This window comes from Marmota marmota, unplaced genomic scaffold, assembly GCF_001458135.2.
Source record: "Marmota marmota marmota unplaced genomic scaffold, marMar, whole genome shotgun sequence".
Classification (NCBI taxonomy): domain Eukaryota; kingdom Metazoa; phylum Chordata; class Mammalia; order Rodentia; family Sciuridae; genus Marmota; species Marmota marmota.
In genome coordinates, this window is record NW_025999932.1 from 24817891 (window position 1) to 24837348 (window position 19458).

The following is a 19458-nucleotide window of genomic DNA, read 5'->3' on the forward strand; positions in this document are numbered from 1 at the left end:
GGGGGGCTCACTTCCCCAGCATCTAGCACTAGAGCTCCCTGTGCTAGGAGGAGGCTCTGCAGGGGAGATGGAGCCTCTGTGGACACCTGCCCATGGGGTGGGCTGTAGAGAGGGCAAAAAGCAGAGGGATGGAGTGGGACTGGGAGCCCCCGAACACACGGCTAGCCACCTGCTCTGAGCTGATGATAGCAGGGAAAGACTGAAGAAGGGTCTTCTAGTAATCAGGCAAAGGAAAGTCATCAGCAGAGCGCCAGAGAGAGCAGGCATAAGCCAGCATCCTCTCTGTCTCCTCCAGTATGAGACATGTCTGGGAGGAGGACCAATGGGAGTTTAATCTGGTTTTGTTTAGTAATAAAAGCTCAGATAATATAGAGCACGTGCTTCTTTATTTGAAATGTAAGTCTTCTCTAAGTGAATTGCCAAAGTCCCAGATAATTAAATTTTGCAAATGGCTAAATGAAGTAAACTGCACAGGGTGGCTTTCCAACCCTTGGCTCTATTTTAATCAGCCCAGCTGAATAGCAAGGGGCAGTGGGAATGGAGTCACGTCACAGCGAATAGCTGGTTTTCAGAACAAGCAGGGCTATTTGATGGGCAAATTGACAGACTCCTACAGGGCGCAGTCCAGAGTGCCATCTTTGTGGAGGAAAGCAGAAGGTGGGCCAGCAGTGGTTTAATGGGGGCTGTACCAACTGTTCTAACAAAAAGAGAAGGATGCTTCAGTCAGAGGAAGCTTGCTGTAGGCTGGCAATGGTTTAGTAGTGCCTTTGTCTCTGATCCCCTGATTTACAATGTGTAGCTAGATCATCTTGTGTTTCCGTTGGCCCACTTCTCTAAATCTGCTCAAATACCTTCAGAGGGTTTCAAGGTCTTCTCACACTGGGGACTCTTACTGGCTGCTTCATAACTGTGAGCCGGTCATCTAGAAAAGAGCCAGGAGGGGCTGGGGCTGTAGCGGAGCACTTGCTGCCCTCCTGTGAGGCACTGGGTTCAATCCTCAGCACCACATAAAAATAAACAAATAAAATAAAAGCATGCTGTCTCTCTACAACTACAAAAAAAAATAAAATAAAATTTAAAAGAAAGAAAGAAAAGAACCAGGAGCCATAGGAGGAGAAGTCAGAGTGATTTAAACCATGGTAGGAGAGGGGATAGCCCATAGTGGATAACATCTCTTCCTCATTGAGGGAACATTCCTTAAAAACCATAAACATTCCTTTAAAAAGGTGCATAAAAATTGCCGAAGAGCGAGGATCACTGTGTTCAACTTTGGGCTCACAGGATGTCACTGGTTTCCCTCCAAATATACTGGTCATCCCTCTAATTCCATATGGACTTTTAGACTTAGGCTATCAGTATTTCATTCGTAAAAGCACCTCCTAGCGTCAGCAGTGGGTATAGCATGCCCTTACGCCATCCTAATATGTTGGATGGGGATTTCCATCACAACTAAATCAAAGACGCGTCTTCCAACAAACCATAAAGGCATTCATTTTAGTCGCAAACAGAATGTGGTATTGCCAATTGGGACATGTCCACCTCCAAGGACACATGGATTCTTCTGGAACTTAGTCCTTCCATCTTTTCTGAAACCTGGTGGTTCATGTGAAAGCTCCGTGAATTGGAATCATAGTGAGGACCAATGAAAGATTTTTCATTTTATATACTGAACTCTGTAACATCTCCAGATAATGTGTGGGTACTTGTTTCTACAGAGAGGAGAATACACTGTGTGTTTAAATGACATCTGAAATTGAGCAGAAAGAAATGATATTTCCTTTTCCTTTTATTTAACCATTGATTTATTTTTCCAACAGGCTGAAAGGCTTTGGACAAAGATTCCATTAAAACCTCATATAAACAGGAATTGGACAATTAAATACCATTGTAATCAGCCTTTCTGCTGAGTGGATTCATAGCTCTGAGCCTCAAGTAAAATATTGTTTGATCAAGAATGTCCAGTAAATAAGAGTGAACTGTTGCATAACAAGTTCATTTTCACAATGAGATACAGCTTTCCTAGGTAATTCTGTGGGTTCCATTATTGCTTTTATCCAATGATTCTTCCTATTTTAGAGAATAAAAATCTCATTTACCTTAAGAGGAAAGTCAGGAAATTTTTCCCATAAAATTATATGATTCACAATGGGAATCTAGCCATTTTTAAATGAAAATTCTCTCATGGGTTGGTAAGCAGGCTTTCCTTCTTGTAAAGAGCCCTTCCTCCTTTTAGATCACAGAAGAAATTATAAGAATTATCCCCCAGAGAAATGAGATTCTTGCAGAGGTGGCTGAATATTACCAGAGAGAAGCAGTGGGTTCCTAATCAGTCCACCTAAGTGCTTCAGGACCCAGACACATTGTCTGATTCTGGTTTTCAAATGGCAGCTTTTCATACATTCCTAGGTCATGAAATAAGTTTAATGGCTTTTAACTAGCATTCTGTAAAATAGAATAAAAGTTTTAAAACCGAATTATTGTAAGTTCCAGGAGAAGTATTATCTTGTGACAGTTTGGTTTCAGATATGGAGTTGTGCATGCATGTGTGTACATGTGTGCTGTGTTGCAGTCCACGGTGGAATTTTTTTTTTTTGCAGTGGGTCACTCTCAAAGAATTCAGATGAACAACATATGGTGTGCTATGTCCAGGAGAGATTTGCTATCCTAGGGAGAGGTTGTTTTATGCCATTACTCCAGTAAGTCTTACATTTGAAGTTAAACAAAACCATAGCCATGATTTAAAAACACAACATCAGTGAACATGATAGGCAAGATGATGGGTAGGAATTGGTGGGGTTGAAGAAACAGGAAATGTGAAAATTAAAAGTCCTGACTGCCTGCACATTGTCACCTGGGGACAGGGGACAAGCTTATGTTTAGGAACTTGCAAACACATGTAAATCTGCTGGCCTCATCTAGGCTTTGATGAAGGGATCTAAAGTGTTACTTGATGGTCTGACTTGGGTAGAGGCCACAGTGGTGTGTTTGAGAGAACTTCACCTTTGGGGTCAGGCAGACCTGGACCCTGCTGTGAGCTCCGCCATTTGCTAGCCCTTGGGCAAAACATTTTATACCTCTCTAAGCCTCTGGTTCCTCATCTGTAAAAAGTGCATAAAAATATTGATTTATAAAGTTGCTCTGAGGGTTAAGTGGAATAACCCAAGTCAGGTAGCTTAGTAAATGTTAGTTCCCTCCATTTTGAAGGGAGGATGCTTTTCTTTTCTTTTTCCATCTTTACCTCATAGAGTGGTGCAAAAGGAAGGGATAGGAGTGGAAAGAGAAACCAGACCAGGGCTCTGAAGAACTGGATGAGGTAGCCATCGTCAAGTGGAGCCGCCATCTTTCTTCCAACCGCCAGATTACAGCAGTGATTCCCCCATGACTCTGGGAACTGCCACATCTCCAGCAAACCCTGACTCTCCCTTGGCACGAGGTTGAGGGTGAATGTCACCTGATGTCCGAGGCCACTGGCTTTTTTCTTCTCCTTGAATCAAACCTCTGTTTTCTTAGCAGTGAGGATATCACTGGCAACCTCTGCCCACCTCCCTGGTAACCAGTATTGTGACTCCCCTTCAGGTGGAAGATATCACCGCCAGCCATGAGGCTGCTCTTCTGGAGATGGAAAATAACCACACGGTTGCCATCGCGATTCTGCAGGATGACCATGACCACAAAGTCCAAGGTACCTACCAGCCTTGTATGCAGCAGAGAGGGGGGAGCTGTGCAAGTCAAGCAGGAGCCCTTCTCTTCCTTCTCTCCTTCTTTTTCTTCCTGGTGCATCCTTTGTGTTGGTTCCTGTGAAAAGAGGAAATAGAAATGAAGGATTCAGGTAGGGGTGGGGATGTCCACCAGTGGTAGAGCACTTGCCTAGTATGCATGATGTTCTGGGTTTGATCGCTAGCACTGGGCGGGGGCTGGGGGGAGGATGTAGGTAATTTCTCTATTCCAGAGCAGATTTTCTTAACCTTGCCTAAATACTGAAATCCCCTGGGGAGCTATAACAAAAACACATGTCAGCTTTGTTCCCACACCCGGGATCCTGATGTAGTTGGTCTGGGCTGTGGTGAGGACATCAGGATTTCTTATGGTTCCTTGGGTGATTCTAATATGAAGCCTGACTTGAGGACCACTCTTCTGAAGCAGGCAAAGAAATCTCAGGCTTCCTCTTGTGCTATGGTCTTATAAAACCAAGCGGAAATGCCAATGAGGGTGCACTTTCCTCACACGTGTGGTGCTCTTAGGGCCAGAGCAGCATCTCCCGAGTTTGTCCTCCTTGTCCCTATCCACCATATAGATAAGTTGAGTCCCCAGATCTTTATTTCAACATTTTTGCAAATGAATTATCTTTGTGTTGTGGTTTGGTTGTGGCTTATTTGTGTGATAGAGGATTGGTCCCCAGTGTAGCAATAGAAGGGATAATAGAATCTTGAAGAGGTGGCACCTCATAAGAGGTCCTTAGATCATTGGAGATATGCCTGCAGAAGGGATTGTGGAGTCCCAGTCACCCTGACTTTCTGTTCGATGAGGTGATCTCCTGCTTCTGGTACTCTGTGTTAGTCAACTTTCTGTCACTATAACAAACTACCTGAAATAATTAACTTAAAGAGAGAGAAGTTTTGTTTCAGGTCAGAGTTTTAAAGATGGCAATCCAGATCAATTAGCCTCATTGTTTTAGGCCTGTGGTGAGGCAGTCCATCATGGGAGTGTGTGGCAGAGCAAAATCACTTGCCTCATCGCCAGGAAGCAAAGGAGAAGGAGAAGAGGGCAAGTGTCTCCCAATCTCCTTGTAGGACATATCCCCAATATCTAAAGACCTCTGACTGGGCCCTACTTTTTAAAGATTTTGCTACCACCAGCCTGGTGACCAAGCATTTAACACATGGATCTTTAGGGGACACTCAAGATGCTATAGCATTCTCCCACCATGAGTCCTGCACTAGATCTGAGCTGATGTTAGCACCTTGCCTTTAAATCTTCTGAACTGTAAGCTACAGAAAACTTTTTTTCTTTATAAAAGAAACCTGCCTCAGGTATTTCATTAGAGTAACAAAAAACAGATGAATGTAATTTGGATAAGATTTTATGCAAGCCATAAAAACAACATTAGTAGATTCTACTTGGATTTTCCTTTGGGAAATAAGAAGCTTTTTACACTTTCAAATGCATTTATATTCATATATGCAACTTTTTTTTTAATTTCCCTGTCTTTTAATTTTTCCCTCAGTAGAGCTGGTTGTTAAAAGTATATATTAAAAACAATGAAATTTAACAATGGATTAATAATGTTTTTAAAATCTGAGAATGAACATCAGAAGTTTTTATTCTTAAAATATTCTTAGTAAACAACAAAACCCACAGTGCAGTAATCCATTTCGTGTTATTGCCTCCCTCAAGTGCCAGCCCCACCACCTCTGGGAACTATTAGTAAGTGAAAAAGTCCACGCTGGAGGCAAGAAAGAATAATTTTCCGAGAACTAGTTAAATATATTACTTGTGTCCTTGGAGTACTAGTCCCTGTGGTTGACTGCACATTAGAACAACTTGGAGAGTTAAAACAAACAGCACATCCAATCCCCTCAGAGATTCCAATGTAATTGGTGTTAGGTTCCGCATCAGGATTTCCTAAAACTCCTCAGGTGATTCTAACATGCAGCAAGATTTGAGAACCATTGTTCTACAGCACAGTATTAAGATAGGACCGATTGTCGTGAAATAAAGAACTACAATATGGGGACACATATTATGTAAGAAGCAATGTTTGTGTCATCTTCAGAATAGATGCTGGATTTCCTTTTCCCCTGGGGTTTTAGGGTCGTCTGAAAATGTCCATCATCGCACCATAGAAACCTGATCTCAGGAAAGGAAATATGAATGCAAATGGTGTGCTAATCAATGATATTATGTTGTCTTTTGTTTGTGGATTTCACATAAATAAACCTGGTATATTTTTTTCTCACACATGAAATCTTATTTAGACATCACATCCAAGGCCTTTGAATTATCTAATGTGAAGACAAATGTGGGTATATGTAATAATAGCTAAAATTATCATTATTATGCTTAGAATGATGCCCTCAATGCCTCTTTTTTAAATTTTAATTTGTTGTATATGACAGCAGAATGCATTACAATTCATACTACACCTACACATTACAGATTTTTCATATGCAATTTTTCATCTCTCTGGTTGTACACCAAGTAGAGCCTCAATGACTCTTAACTAATCATTTACACAAAGACAGGTAGACCAGAAGGCTACTTGGTTTTATGTCAGAGAAATCAGCATAAACTCTTTTTTTTTTCCCCAAATGCAAATTTCAGCTATGGCAACTAGATTTCTTAGCAACCCTTACCACCATTAGTTAAAAGATTTGGATCAATGGAAACCACAGAGTTTTTCCTAATTGCAGTTCATGCCAGCCAAAATGGTAATTGCTGGTCTCCAGTACTCACCTATTCTAAGCATATGATCCGGTCTGATTAATGACCTTTCCTCTCTCTTGTTATTAACATGAAAATAAATTGCTTGTATAGCCAGAATGAAATGGGCTTCACCCAGCTAATAAGTCTCTTCCCATCTGGAGGAAAATAGAATCCATTTGCTTAATAACTCCTACATGACATTTCTTTCTGCCTAACTTGCAAATTACTTCTGGGATGACACATTTCATGGAACAGAATTGCTGCAAACCCTCCAAGAGGAACCAGTTTGATTAGTCTTTCATTCTGACCAAGTATCTTCACACTGGATCTTGGCTCATGCAAATTCTCAGGGTCTGTAGTTCTGAGTGTGGCCCAGAGGCCACCAAAGGGTCCTTGTAGACCCGGCACAGGTCCCATCCATGCCGTCCATTCTCCAGCAAGGCTGGCAGGACAGCTATTCTGCAGGACCACTTTCCTTAGAAAGCTCCTTCCCCAGTCCCCAGAAAAGTCCTGTGATGGGGAGAAAATGGGCATCTAATGTGAAGTACCCAGTTGTTTTACCATTAGGAAAAGTGAAAGGATTGATGAGCACTGGGAACAAAGGATCTGACCTGGCCCGGCTGGTTGTGCCACAGGATGCAGATGGTGTGTGTGTGTGTGTGTGTGTGTGTGTGTGTGTGTACGTGTGTATGTGGACATGGATGTGGACCTGTGCGAGAGCACAAGTGCATACATGTGCTCTGATTCTCCCTCTTTCCTCTTCCCCTTTTTTCTCTCCTGCCCCTCCTTCCTTCCTGCTCTATTTCTTTTACATTGCAACCTGGTCATCACATACAAGCTGGAGTAAAAGACTCTTTAGCCTTAAATCTGTTATATCCAGGATTTATTTATTTACCTAAAGTTATTAGCCTTAGTTGGCCCAGAGCCTTGTTCTATCCTTTTCAAAAGAAAAACCAACGTAATAATTTGATATCAACAATGTCTTCACTCCAGAATTGATATCTACCCATGAACTTGAGAAAAAGGAATTAGAAGAAAATTTTGAAAAGCTGCGGCTGTCATTACAGGTTAGTGTTTCCTTGATCTTCTTAACTGATACCAACGCAGCAGGAGCAGCAGCTGCAGCATTTCTACTCACAAACATTTATCCAGCACCAACTAAATACTAGATCCTGATTTAAACACTAGAATATACAGGTAAATAAGACATATTCTCAGCCCTTTAGGAATTGGTGGTAAGAGAGCTGTGACACAAATAGTATCAGACAGCCACAAAAGGTAACACATAATTGCTCCAAATGAGGAACACAGTGGGTGAGCGCCACAGAAGTGCTGTAACTGGAGACAGATGGGTAACTAAGCTGTGTCTGAAGAAAGGACGCACACAAGGAAGAGAACGTTCTAGGCAGGGGCAGTGGTGCAAGGGGAGCTGCAAGGTTGATTCATGGATTACACTCTGGGTATTTTAAAAGAGACTTCAGTCACCTGGAGGTTGGCGAGATGAAAAATGCCCCTTCTGCCTCTTACTGCCACCTAAAGAGAATGTCAGAGAAGCTGCCTGGCTTCCCGTTGGTCTCCAGGGGAACAGCAGGTCTCCCAGGTCACGTGCACCTCCCTTCTACCTTCCAGAGGCCCAGGCCAGCTGCTTCTGTGAGAGGCCAGTGACAGTCCCAGCCCTAAGGAATTGCTGCCACGCAAGCAAGGGGCAGGGGCAGGGGCAGGGCAGTGGGTTGGGGGAACCAGTTTCATTTCCAAGTGGAGAAAGTCTGACCATAAAAAGATTATTTTTCTAAATATTAGGGAGACTTGTACCTAGAAATCATGGAAGATGATCCCCATAACTAATATATAAGCAGGAATTTTGCTTCTTCCATGTGGGGTCCCTTTTCCTTGGCAGTATACATTATATAGATGCTCCCCTGCCCAGAAAAGCAAAGCACCCAGGGTTGTGGAGATATCAGTGTCACAGCTATGGAGTGCACTATTGGAAAACTTTAGGGGGTGGGGGTATAGCTCAGTGACAGAGCTTGCCTCACATGCGCAGGGCCCTGGGTTCCATCCCCAGAACCACACACACACACACACATAAACACTCACAGGGACCCAGTTTTGTTTCATCATTTCATCTTTCCTCTGCCACTAACATCAAATGGTCATAAATTCTGCATATTTTGGTCATAGCTCTTCTCTCAGCATAATCCATCTGGGCTGAAGACGATTCAGTACAAGGTATATGGAGTTGCTACAGCCAACTTCCTTGGGCTACTGGCTGCTAGAGAAATAGCTAGTTTGGGCAGTTACAGATTTTGAGCTTTGGGTTTAAGACTTTTCTGGCCTGTCTTTACTAGCTTTGAGGTCTTTGACAATTACATAAACTTCTGTAAAGTTAGTTTACTCTCCTGTGAAATGGAGATGACAGCAGTACCTCTCTCAACGTGTGGGCAGATTAAGGGAAATAATGTGTGGAAAGTGAGTAGCACTACCTTGGCTTGTGCCAAGTGCTAATAAGTAGCAGCTCTTGCTATGACAATAGCTGCAACCGCTGTGACATTTATGATTATCATCACTATTGTTATCATGCCATCTGTTGACTTGTGAGTGGTCCATGCTGGGTAGGGCCACCAACTGGGTCTTTGTGTCTCAGCCTGACATAAAGTAGCAAACCCAAGTTGAGAATCAGCCTGTCTTGTCTGATTACTGCAGCACTGTTCTGTCCCTGTGGGTCTGTTTTGAATAATGGTGAACAAGTCAGAAAAATCAGTTTGGTATTTTAGATCCATCCTGGGTGGTAATTGTCTGATGTTTGGCTTTTTAATGAGGAGGAAGAGGTGAAAGGAAATGCTTCCTTGGACAGCTCTGACGAGGTGTGGGGTGAGCCTCAGGTGGCCGTGCAGACATTTTTATAGGCACATTCTGGAAGGCAGCCGCAGCAGCACAGTGGACCTGCGCTGAGCCCCGCGGGGCCGCCCTCAGCGGTGATTTCCCTGCGCTTGTCAAGTGCATACAAACTCCCACTGACAACTCTATTGCCCTAATGTACGAGCATTTGCATTTAATGGTACCGTGGGGACTTTTATTTCTTCAAAAGGAAATGCAAGTAACTGGAAGAAAGAAAAAAGGAAAGAAAGAGGAAAAAGGAACCCGCCCAGGGATGTTTGCAAACCAGAGCATCTGCCAGGATGAAGGAAGGAAGCAGACCTTGATACTAGAGTCCCTGTGTGGAGTTACAGAATTTAAAGTACCTGCTCCTACTAGTTGGGGGGATGAGGCCATTTCTCTTGCCAGAGGAGTTCATGGGAGACCCTAGTCCCTGTGCTTTAGTAGTACAGAAATGGAGTCCTGGGGTGGAGGACTTTGGAATACTCAGCCTGAGTGAGCCAGAAGAATGAGGCTGTCCTTAAGCATCATAAGAAAGTCACTGTCCAGCGTCCTTCACTCCATGGTGATGAGGCCCACAGCTGAGGCTGGGTGGGGAGGGGTCAGTGTAGTTTCCTCTGCCCTGGGAGCTGGGGAAGGGGCTCAGTGACTCCTCAAACACACCTTTGTTCCTTCAATATATACATAGAAAGCTGCCTGTGGCTGGCATGTGCTGGGGACTGGGAGTGTCACTCTAGTGGGGAGAAGGTAGGACATGCTGGGTGGCTCGGCTCATAGAGTGACTTGTACTGGGGACCTGCTACCCAGCCCTGAGCCCAGAAGGTCAGCTGGGGCCCAGAATTGAGGAGGGGATGAGAGGGAACGGGCAGAGGAAGGTGCCGGCAATAGGGAAGGTGGAATGTGAGGTCTAGAACCCGGCTGGCTCTGATCTGTATGAGGAAGGTACATTCACCTTGAGGACAGTGGAGGTGCAGCTAGTGGGACAGCAGGTTCAGGTCTGTGTGCTACAAGGGCAGCCTGACTGTGGCCTGCAGGCAAGAGAGCAACCAAGGAGTTCTGGGGCTAGGAAGGAGCCACCGAGGTGCCTGAGCCTGGGTGGAGGGAGCAGGAAGGGCAGAGTTCATGGGTCCAGGGACATGAATAGGCCGGACTTGCTCAAATGCCAAGTCAGCAATTAGAGGTCTTGGTGGTGGTGGTGGGAGGGGTCTCAGGGCAGAGAAGGAAGCCCAGGAGGGTGCGAAGGTTTCCAACTTCAGCTTTATAACCGAGAACAATGCTTTGCGATAGACTAACTGCACAGGGACGTTATTTACTTGCAGGACCAGGTGGACACACTGACCTTCCAGAGCCAGTCTCTGCGGGACCGAGCCCATCGCTTCGAGGAGGCTTTGAGGAAAAACACCGAAGAGCAGCTGGAGGTAGTCACTGCTGTCCAGGCTCCCAGCACCTTGGAGGCCTGGTGTCCAGCCCAAGGACGAGGCTTCTGTGCTGATCTGCTGCCAAAGTGACAGCTGATCACAACCTCCCTGCGAGGCTTAAACAATGCCTGCCAGCGCCTGTCCCCTGAGACAGGCCACAGCTGTGGGCTTCTCCATCAACCTGTCATTTTTTACCAAATCCCAAAGCACCCCCCAGACAGGGTCCCTAGGCTCCTGTGATAGGAACAGTCTAGACACTCCACCCCAAGCCTCTTGAGGCTGGCCCCAGGACACCAGCTGAGGCATGAATTGAGGGAAGCTTTTTCCAGAAAACCTAGAAACCCCCTTCCCTCTAGTGTAGTGCTGACAGCAGAAATGCACAGCACCCAGTTAAATCTGAACAAAGGTAGGTGATGTTTTGAAGATAAGTATCTCCCATGAAATACACTAAAACATTTTTTCATGTTGTTTGTCTGAAATTCAGATTTTGCAGTTGTCCTGGGTTTTTATTGCTTGCATCCCTGAACCCTGCTCTAACATGTCTTTTTCTTAAATGAATTTTCTGCTTTTTAAGCCACTTTGGTTTTTTCCCATGTATGAGGGCAAGACCTCGCCATGGGCTCACGTGGCATCCACAAGGTCCCCGGTTGCCTGGTGAATCAAGGTGTCTAGGAGCATGTTCAAAGGCAGCGTTGGATTCTTTTTGCACCATGAGTCTCCTTCTGGGGGTGGTGGCAGCATCCAGCCATTCTAGTATCCAGACTTTTTAGTGGATGATGGCCATGTCGATGGCCGTGTCTCACAGCTCCCCACCACCCAGAGCTGGGTTTTCAGGAGAGTTCTCAGCGGGAAGCTAGCAGGGCACCTTAGCTGGGGAGGCTGTGAGCCTCCTGGCTGGCTCTCTAGCTGGTGCTGCAGCTGCCCACCAGAGAGCTTGTTACAGGCCACATCTGGCTGGATTCACAGCCGAGAGTCATGCTAGGTTTTGCTGGGGACCCTGGCCCACAGCTCCTGGCTCTTTGCCCCTGTAGATTGCACTGGCCCCTTATCAGCACTTGGAGGAAGACATGAAGAGCCTGAAGCAGGTGTTAGAGATGAAGAATCAGCAAATACACCAGCAGGAAAAGAAGATTATTGAGCTGGAAAAGCTGGTGAGTTGGTGACTTGCTTGGGAGACAGACTGCTGTGATTTTCCTGCTGTTGTCACTGATGTCCTCAACATTGACGGTGTTCAGCCAGACGTGCCCCTTCCCTGCCTATTGTTCACATGTGAGCAGGAAATTCCATAGCTGAGCCCAGAGGCCATTCTCAGGAGGCCCAGGGTTCTGATGAGGAGTCGCAGAGGTGGCCTGACTTTGTCCATCTCTGAGGCTTCCTCGTTGCCTGTCTCTTCTCTACTCTGGTTTCCTGTGTAAGTGCCAGGTCCTCCCTCATCCCTGAAGGATGTGTGACTGGTGAGCCAGCACGAAGGAGCATCTATCACGAACGTGTGCCCAGTGCCGTGCAATTCATTTGTTTTCCCACTCCTGCTGCTGCTGTGTGGCCTGGCTTGTGTGGGGACGGGCCACACTGGGAGCAACAGCCATCTTCCTCCTCCGGGCTGGGTTGTCTGTCCTGGGCCTTGCACCAGCCACGGAGTTAGTCTGACTGTCCTGAACCGTGTTCCAGCTCTCTGCAGGCAGGCACCACATCTCATTTCAGAAATCTTTCCAGGCAAATGAATTGATTTGCTCACTTCCCCCCTTCCTGGGAGCAAAGTTGAGGGTCAGGTGGGGTCCCTTGCTAAAGATTAGGGACAGAGGCCAGTCCTATGGCGAGGGTTCCAAAGCCCTCATCATGGGCAAGTGACAATTTTCTTGAAAGATTAACTACATGAACAGTGAACATGTCCATTCTTTCGAAATATAATTTATTTCTAAATCATTCTAGAATGAAACTGCACAAGACTAGGTCTCAGGCCCTGGGGGACACACTGACAGCAAAAATGTCATAAATTGTGGGGGAAATACAACCATGGGCTGGTGGGATTCTCTGATAATGTGCCAAGCTGATCTTGGGCTTCGTGTTCCTGGCTGCCCTTGACCCCAATAGGAAAAAAAAAAAAAACATTCATATCGTTTGTACTTCCATGAATTCACAAGAGTCTCTATGGGATAGTGTGTGCTTACCTGGCCAGGGACACTGATGCAGTAGAGTTGACCCTTTGGGAAGAACTATAAGACCCACTGGTCACATTAGGTCCTAGTGCTAGCCACCATTTGTATTTGACAATGACAGTAGCCTGGGACACTCACTCTAAGAAATATATTTACACAGAGCCCAGTACACATATATACATAATATATACAAAATAAAAAAATTTATATCCACGACACAGACAACAGTGCTTACTTTTACTACATACTCTGGCATTTTTCTACTCTGTTTTATTTTGTTTAAAACAAAAATGCTGATCACATCCCTCTAACCTGATTTTACAACCCACGAGTGCATTGTAAAGGGCAGTTTGCAAAATTTTGCTCTTGATAATTCTCCAGTGCCCAGAAGCAGCGGGTACTGGTTTATTGCATACCTTGCTGAAACTGTCTTATATACTGTCTCCATTATAGGCAGAAAAGAACATTATTCTGGAAGAAAAGATCCAAGTCCTCCAACAACAGAATGAAGACCTTAAAGCAAGGATTGACCAGAACACAGTTGTCACCAGGTAGGAGTCTGGGCTTACAGATCATATGTCACCCTCAAAATGGCCTTTCCCTTAAGCATCTTCTCATCTAATTTGCCTTGCTCTGAGCTTCGAAGATTCCTTGTGTAGTCTTTTAGCATTTCCCATATGAGCAGAAAAACAAAACAAAACACGTAGCTGTGACCCTCTAGCCTAAAACCTGGAGGGGAAGCTGGGGAGCAATGCCCCCCCGCACCAAGAGAAATGAGAACAATTGGCAAAAGCAGGTGGCAGGGGCCACCACCAGCACTGGGAGGTCAAGAGATTTGTTTCTGTAGGAGATTGAGAGAAAAACAGCAGTAGAGTGTTCCCAGGCAGAAGAGAACCAACCGTCCTACTCCTCCTGGCTTCCAGAATCTTCCTTTTCCATCTCAGTCCTGCCTATCCCTGCAGGATCTGATCTGGGGAGCCCTCACTTAGAAGGAAGGGGATGGGTTCCTCACTCCCATAGTGCAGATGGGCCGAGGCAGGATTTTGCTTTGGGGCCTGCTGAGGCTCTTTCATCCACAGGACTGAGCCACCTTGGTGAGACTCAGGCCGGAAGCCTTGCCCACTCTACCGACCTGGGCTCCTTGGTGCACCTATGGTGTGTCCTCCTGTGCACATACACTAGACAGGGCATGCTCGTACAAACACCCACATACACTCACATATACACACACTGGGCACACTCACCTGCCCTCCTGCTCACACACACTCACACTCTACCCTCAGTCACACATTAACCTCACACCCACTCACACATGCTCTTGCACAAATGCAGACACACACGCACACAGCCATTGGCTCTGCAACTGAACCCCTGATGCTGCCTCTTGGTTCTCACTTCAGAGGCACACAAAAGACTGTAGGTAGGGTGCAGGTCACAGTGTCCTTGTCCTGTGGGTCCCCAAGCCCTAGGCTATAGGTGGGCTGTCTCATCTGCCTTCCTGCAGACACAGGCTGAGAGTGGGAGGAAGTGTCAGAGAGGCACTGCCCTCCAGGAATGTGCAAGTCACCCTCATCAGAAGAGCAAATGCAGGCTTTGTCCTAGAGGGCTTCAGTCTGTCCAACTGTCAGGTGCACATGTACTTTCCCCTGTCAGTTCCCCAAAAGTGCTACCAATTTGTAAAACATACAACAAACCAGCACCTCAGTCTTCATGAGGGAAGGCACAAAAAGCATAATCGTATTTCATCCAGCATCCTTTATCAGCAAACATTAACCAAGCATCTATTATGTGCCATGTGGGAACCCAGGGAGTCAACAAGCAGAGCCTTGGCCCCTGTCCTCTGGGGCTTCCCATCCAGCGGTGGACAGATACACAGACAGTTTCTGCAGCAGGGTGGACAGTTTCTATGGTGAAGGCTCGCGCCTGGGGCGGGAGGCCAGGGCATGGCACCCCCAGCTGCCTGGAGGCCATCACCACCCTGTGCCATGGCATGGTCAGTGTCCATCTCCATGAGGCTGACTCTCCGCCAAGCCTTTCAGCAGTACACCAGCACTGACCCTGCCTCCCTCCTTTCTTCTCCAGTCTCTGCTATTTTCTGTAGGCACTGGGCAACCAGTATGTACCCTTAACCTTCCAGAAGCCACGTGGGCAGATCAGGTGTTGGCAGAGAGGCTCTGGAAATGAATGAGCCAGGGAGACGGAAGTTAAGTTTCAACCAAAGTTCTTGGTCCTTGGGGCAGACCTGTCCTTGTTCCCCGTGAAGGCCATGGCCTCCTCCTCTCCTTGCTCTCCACCCATCCCTGACCTCAGGTTCAGTGTCATTAGCTTCTTGCTGCCTAACTGTTTGTCACCTCCCTCCCCCATGCAGACAGCTGTCAGAGGAAAATGCTAATCTCCAGGAATACGTGGAGAAAGAGACCCAGGAGAAGAAGAGATTGAGCCGAACCAATGAAGAGCTGCTTTGGAAGCTTCAAACTGGGGACCCAACCAGCCCAATTAAACTCTCCCCCACATCCCCGGTTTACCGAGGCTCCTCATCCGGGCCCTCCTCCCCAGCCAGGGTCAGCACCACGCCCAGATGACGTCACCACGCAGCCTTCGGGAGCTCAGGCTTCTGTCCACCCTGGGGAGTGCTGACCATGTGCTGGCCAAGTGCCGGCGGCCGCCCTGCGCGCATGCTCAGTAGCTGCATAATGCATCCTAGGCAGCATCCTCTTCTGACCCCTGTGTAAGACTGTCGTGGTGTTGGCGCTTAGGAAGGTGTAAACGGTAGAGTCTGATGTGCGAAAACGTTTTACCATAGTTAGAGCCAAAAGACAACTCCAATTGTTCTTGAGTGATGAACTTTCACTGCAGAATTTCAGGTTAGTTTCAAATAGCTCAATTTTGAATATACATTGAATAATCATTGTGTACTGCACCGATATGTGTGTATATTTAGATATACGTATATACACATGCAGCGGTTCTGAATTGCATTTTTTATAACGTGATTTGCTGACATATTTTAGTGAAGGTCAGCAGTTTTCTAACTTGTGCCTAAGAATTATTGGGAAATGAAAATGCATTTCTATCCAGCTTCCTAGGAATATTTCTACCCAAAATAGAAAAAGGAAAAAAAAAAAAAAGAAACAGAGAAGAAGCGCCTTTTGATCTACCACCAAGTGGTACTCTAACACAAACACCAGCGATTTGTGAATGATAACTGCCTTTGGAACAATTGGCTTCATAGTCAACATGAGTGAGGTCACTACTATTCCATCTGCAAGTTTTAGTTACAAATCCTCCAGTTGTGAGTGGATGAGGGATAACAGTGGGAAGCCCCAAGGGGGTTGAAAAGTTTTGCCAATGTTACTCATGACAGTGACTCATCTATACAGTCTTGTGACACAAGTTTTGCTTTTTTTCCTAAATGGCATCTTGGAATTGGTCATAAGCTATTAGTGTACCCTCAAAAAAAAAAAAAATACATGGAGGAGCATGACCTTGTAGAGTGAGGGTGAGACCTTGGACATGACCTTGGAGATGACCAAGACCATTCGTGTCCTATCCTCATGAAGGAATACTGCTGATGGATCCATATTTGACCAGGCACAGAATAGAAAAGCATCCTCCTCATTCCATTACAGCTCTAAAGGATGCTGTGAACAGTCAACTCATTGAAATCTGACCCTCAGGCCTGCATTTCCTAGGCAACCCCATTTCAATTTGGTTCTGTATCTCAATCCCATCATTCACATTGAGATGGCTCAGGGGTTCTAGCAGGGACTTCCAGAAAACCAAACTGTCTAAGAGGTGCTAGATCATCACATGATCTCCCTGAAACCCAGCTGTACTTTCTCCCGGATGATTGAGCAATTCTGTATCTGACCGTGGTCCTAACCTAGGACCAGAAGGATCTCCCAAACAGAGAAGCCCAGTGAAACAGCCAGCCAGCAGTCCTCGGCTACTGGACTGGCCATTGTCTCTGAAATGGTAGAATTAGAATGTGAAAGATATTCATGTAGTGCTGTGGACGATTAGGAGCATGATACACAAAAGAAAGAAGTAGTTTAAACAGTCAATATGGTGATGATAACAATGCCTTTGTTCCCTGTGACAAAGACCCTGCACTTTTCTCCCCAAAGCCCTCAAAGTTGTCCTGAGCCCAGGTCTACCTTCTAACATGCCCATGACGAGAAGAGCCACTGAGCAGGAAGAAATGGCCCATGGAAGGGCTGGCTTGCCCAGTGTCACACATGTGGCTGACCTGGAGGCAGACGTGGTATATATGCCTCACACCGCTCCAAGTTGGGCTTCTTGGCCTCAGGCATACCTCGTTTCTAGCGAACTTCCAAGGGTTTTGCCCATTCTGGGGACACACACAGTAGCTTCTCCGTGGAGAAACAGTTCTTTTCCCTTTAGTGGCTTTGCATGATCTGTGGTATTGAGTTGGGCATTCCAGTAGAGTAGATCATGCCACGTTGACTAAACACACAATCTTTATTCTTTCAGCAGGCACAACCTGCCGACACAAATTCAGCTTAGCTCTCCGAATTAGGAACCGCTTCCATAACCGCACATGCTAAAAGCAGTTACACAGCAATACAGACTTCAGTGTGTGATGCTAGAATGTGGTACAGTGTTAGGCTGTTGCGGTCAAAGTCGTAGCAATGTTAGAACTAAGGAATCCCTTACTAGGTGGACTAGAGTTGTGCTCTAAGCAGCCCGGCCCCGGGCTCCGAGCTCATTTCCACACGGCCCTGGCTTAATTTCTTCATCACCAACACCCATCACATATGGCTCCTCATCTGAGCCATTACTGCTCCCCAAAACACAGGCAGCAGTAGCAGCCATGCCTCCTCCTTAATACCTATACCCCACACCATTAGGATTTGGACCTCTCTTGACATGGAAATCTGCCTCCCAGGCTGGGGTGCTGTGTCCTCATGTAGATGCCGCAGTGTCCCCACCTACTGCAGACAGACCTGCCCAACAGCACTGGTCTCTTCAGGGGGTTGGGAGACCTGTCCGGCCCTGTCCCCACTGACTGTTTGCCACAGGCTGGGACAAAGAGGTTCTGGCTGGATGTCATGATGGGGTGGGGCTGGGGCTTGCATTCTCTGGGATTAGTTTAATGGGGCCACAACATTCCTCTTCCTGTCCCTCCAGTTTCTGTGTTGCATATTTGTGTTTAAATCTAAAGCCTATTAAAACGAACTTGAGGGACCTTCTGTGATATCCACTTGATGTAACTGGAGACCTGTCCCTCTCAGGCTGGGGATCCCAGGCAGGAGGCAAGGGAGGTGTTTCGCAGGTGGGGTTCCTTTTCTATGTGCGTGCCAGGGTCAGCAGAGTGTCATGAGAGAAATCTAGAGACTCCCCTGTCCCCAGACTCAGCAGGTCCCTGCATCCACTCTTCCAGTCCAGGGCCTTTGGCAGCCCATGCTGTGGACTTAGGGAGTTGCATGGCTCTGCTCTACCCAGATGGCTTGAATCGGAATTGGCTAGAAAGAGGACACAAAAGATGGAGTGAAACCCCTCACCATTTATTTAAAATTCAGACCTGGATGAGGATGTTTCTACTCCAAAGAGAGCTCGAACTGCCTTACATTCTGTCCATTTGTATTTGTATCCCCTGTCTTGGGCCCTCCTGTTAGGTGTCTACACTGACAATGGGGGACAGGATGCTGGGAATCTTGGTGACTCTCTCTGTAACACCAAGTGCAACTGGGACATGTCCACTCATTCCAACCTAAAAGTTCTCCTTTCCTCCATCCTGCCACTTGGGGGTATGGCAGGTTTGGCCACCAGGCCTGACCCTGGAGTGTCCAGTTGGCAGCTCGGTTTGCCAGTTCCCTGTGGTGGTTTTAGAGCACGTGGGAGTGCCAGCTACTTTGGGGAGACCTCAGCAAGCCTGCCTCATGAACAAGTGTTGCACAACATTGTCAAACAGCACTGAAGAGTCCCAGTGTAAAGGACACATTTCAAGCCACTTCCTGTCCTCATGAGAAATACCTAAGGACCCCCCTCAGATCACCTGTGCTTCCCAGATCATCGATGGTGACCTCCTATGGATTAATGCTTTATTTGTCAACATGTCCCCACCTAGTTTCTTCTGGGGCAAGTTGGGTGCCTCACACTTTTACAGTAGCTGCCTACCATTGTCCTTGCCCCATCCCTGTGCAGTAAATGAAGCAGATGTCAGCAACTCCACTTAACAAAGGAGCCAAGTGGTGACTCATCCTTGGCATGGGCAGGAAATGAGATTAGCATGGACTCTGTCCTGTCTGCAGAGAAAACACTATCCCCTCCTGTGGCTGATGTAGAGCAGGCAGAGGAGACCCCTGAAATCAACCCAATATTTGTCACCTTCCTTGTACCAAGAAGCCTGGGAGAGTTTGGCTATCCTATATTAGAGTCTTGTATCATCTCAGAGCTGCTAGGGAGGAGTTAAATGCAGGAGGAACCCAGGAGTCGAATGGCTTCCCATCCGCAGGCACAGTTGAAGGTCATCTGCAAAGCTGGTGCTTCATCAGTGCATGGGCATCAAACATTGAATGACTTGTCCTCTCATTCATGGTGACCAGAAGGTGAGGATCCTG

The 19458-nt window shown here is 46.5% G+C and overlaps 1 protein-coding gene across 4 annotated transcripts in view; it reads left to right on the plus strand.

Moving 5' to 3' along the window:
• Positions 1-16042, plus strand: part of Mtus2 (microtubule associated scaffold protein 2) — a 567575-nt gene extending 551533 nt beyond the window's left edge. For all 4 annotated transcript variants that reach the window (XM_048800772.1, XM_048800774.1, XM_048800773.1 and 1 more), the window contains 6 exons: positions 3577-3682; positions 7417-7490; positions 10620-10718; positions 11750-11869; positions 13328-13425; positions 15243-16042. In XM_048800772.1, coding sequence (XP_048656729.1) covers positions 3577-3682; positions 7417-7490; positions 10620-10718; positions 11750-11869; positions 13328-13425; positions 15243-15456 — 711 coding nt within the window. In that variant the 3' untranslated portion in view covers positions 15457-16042. The remainder of the gene's footprint in view (positions 1-3576; positions 3683-7416; positions 7491-10619; positions 10719-11749; positions 11870-13327; positions 13426-15242) is intronic.
• Positions 16043-19458: the final 3416 nt, after the last annotated feature.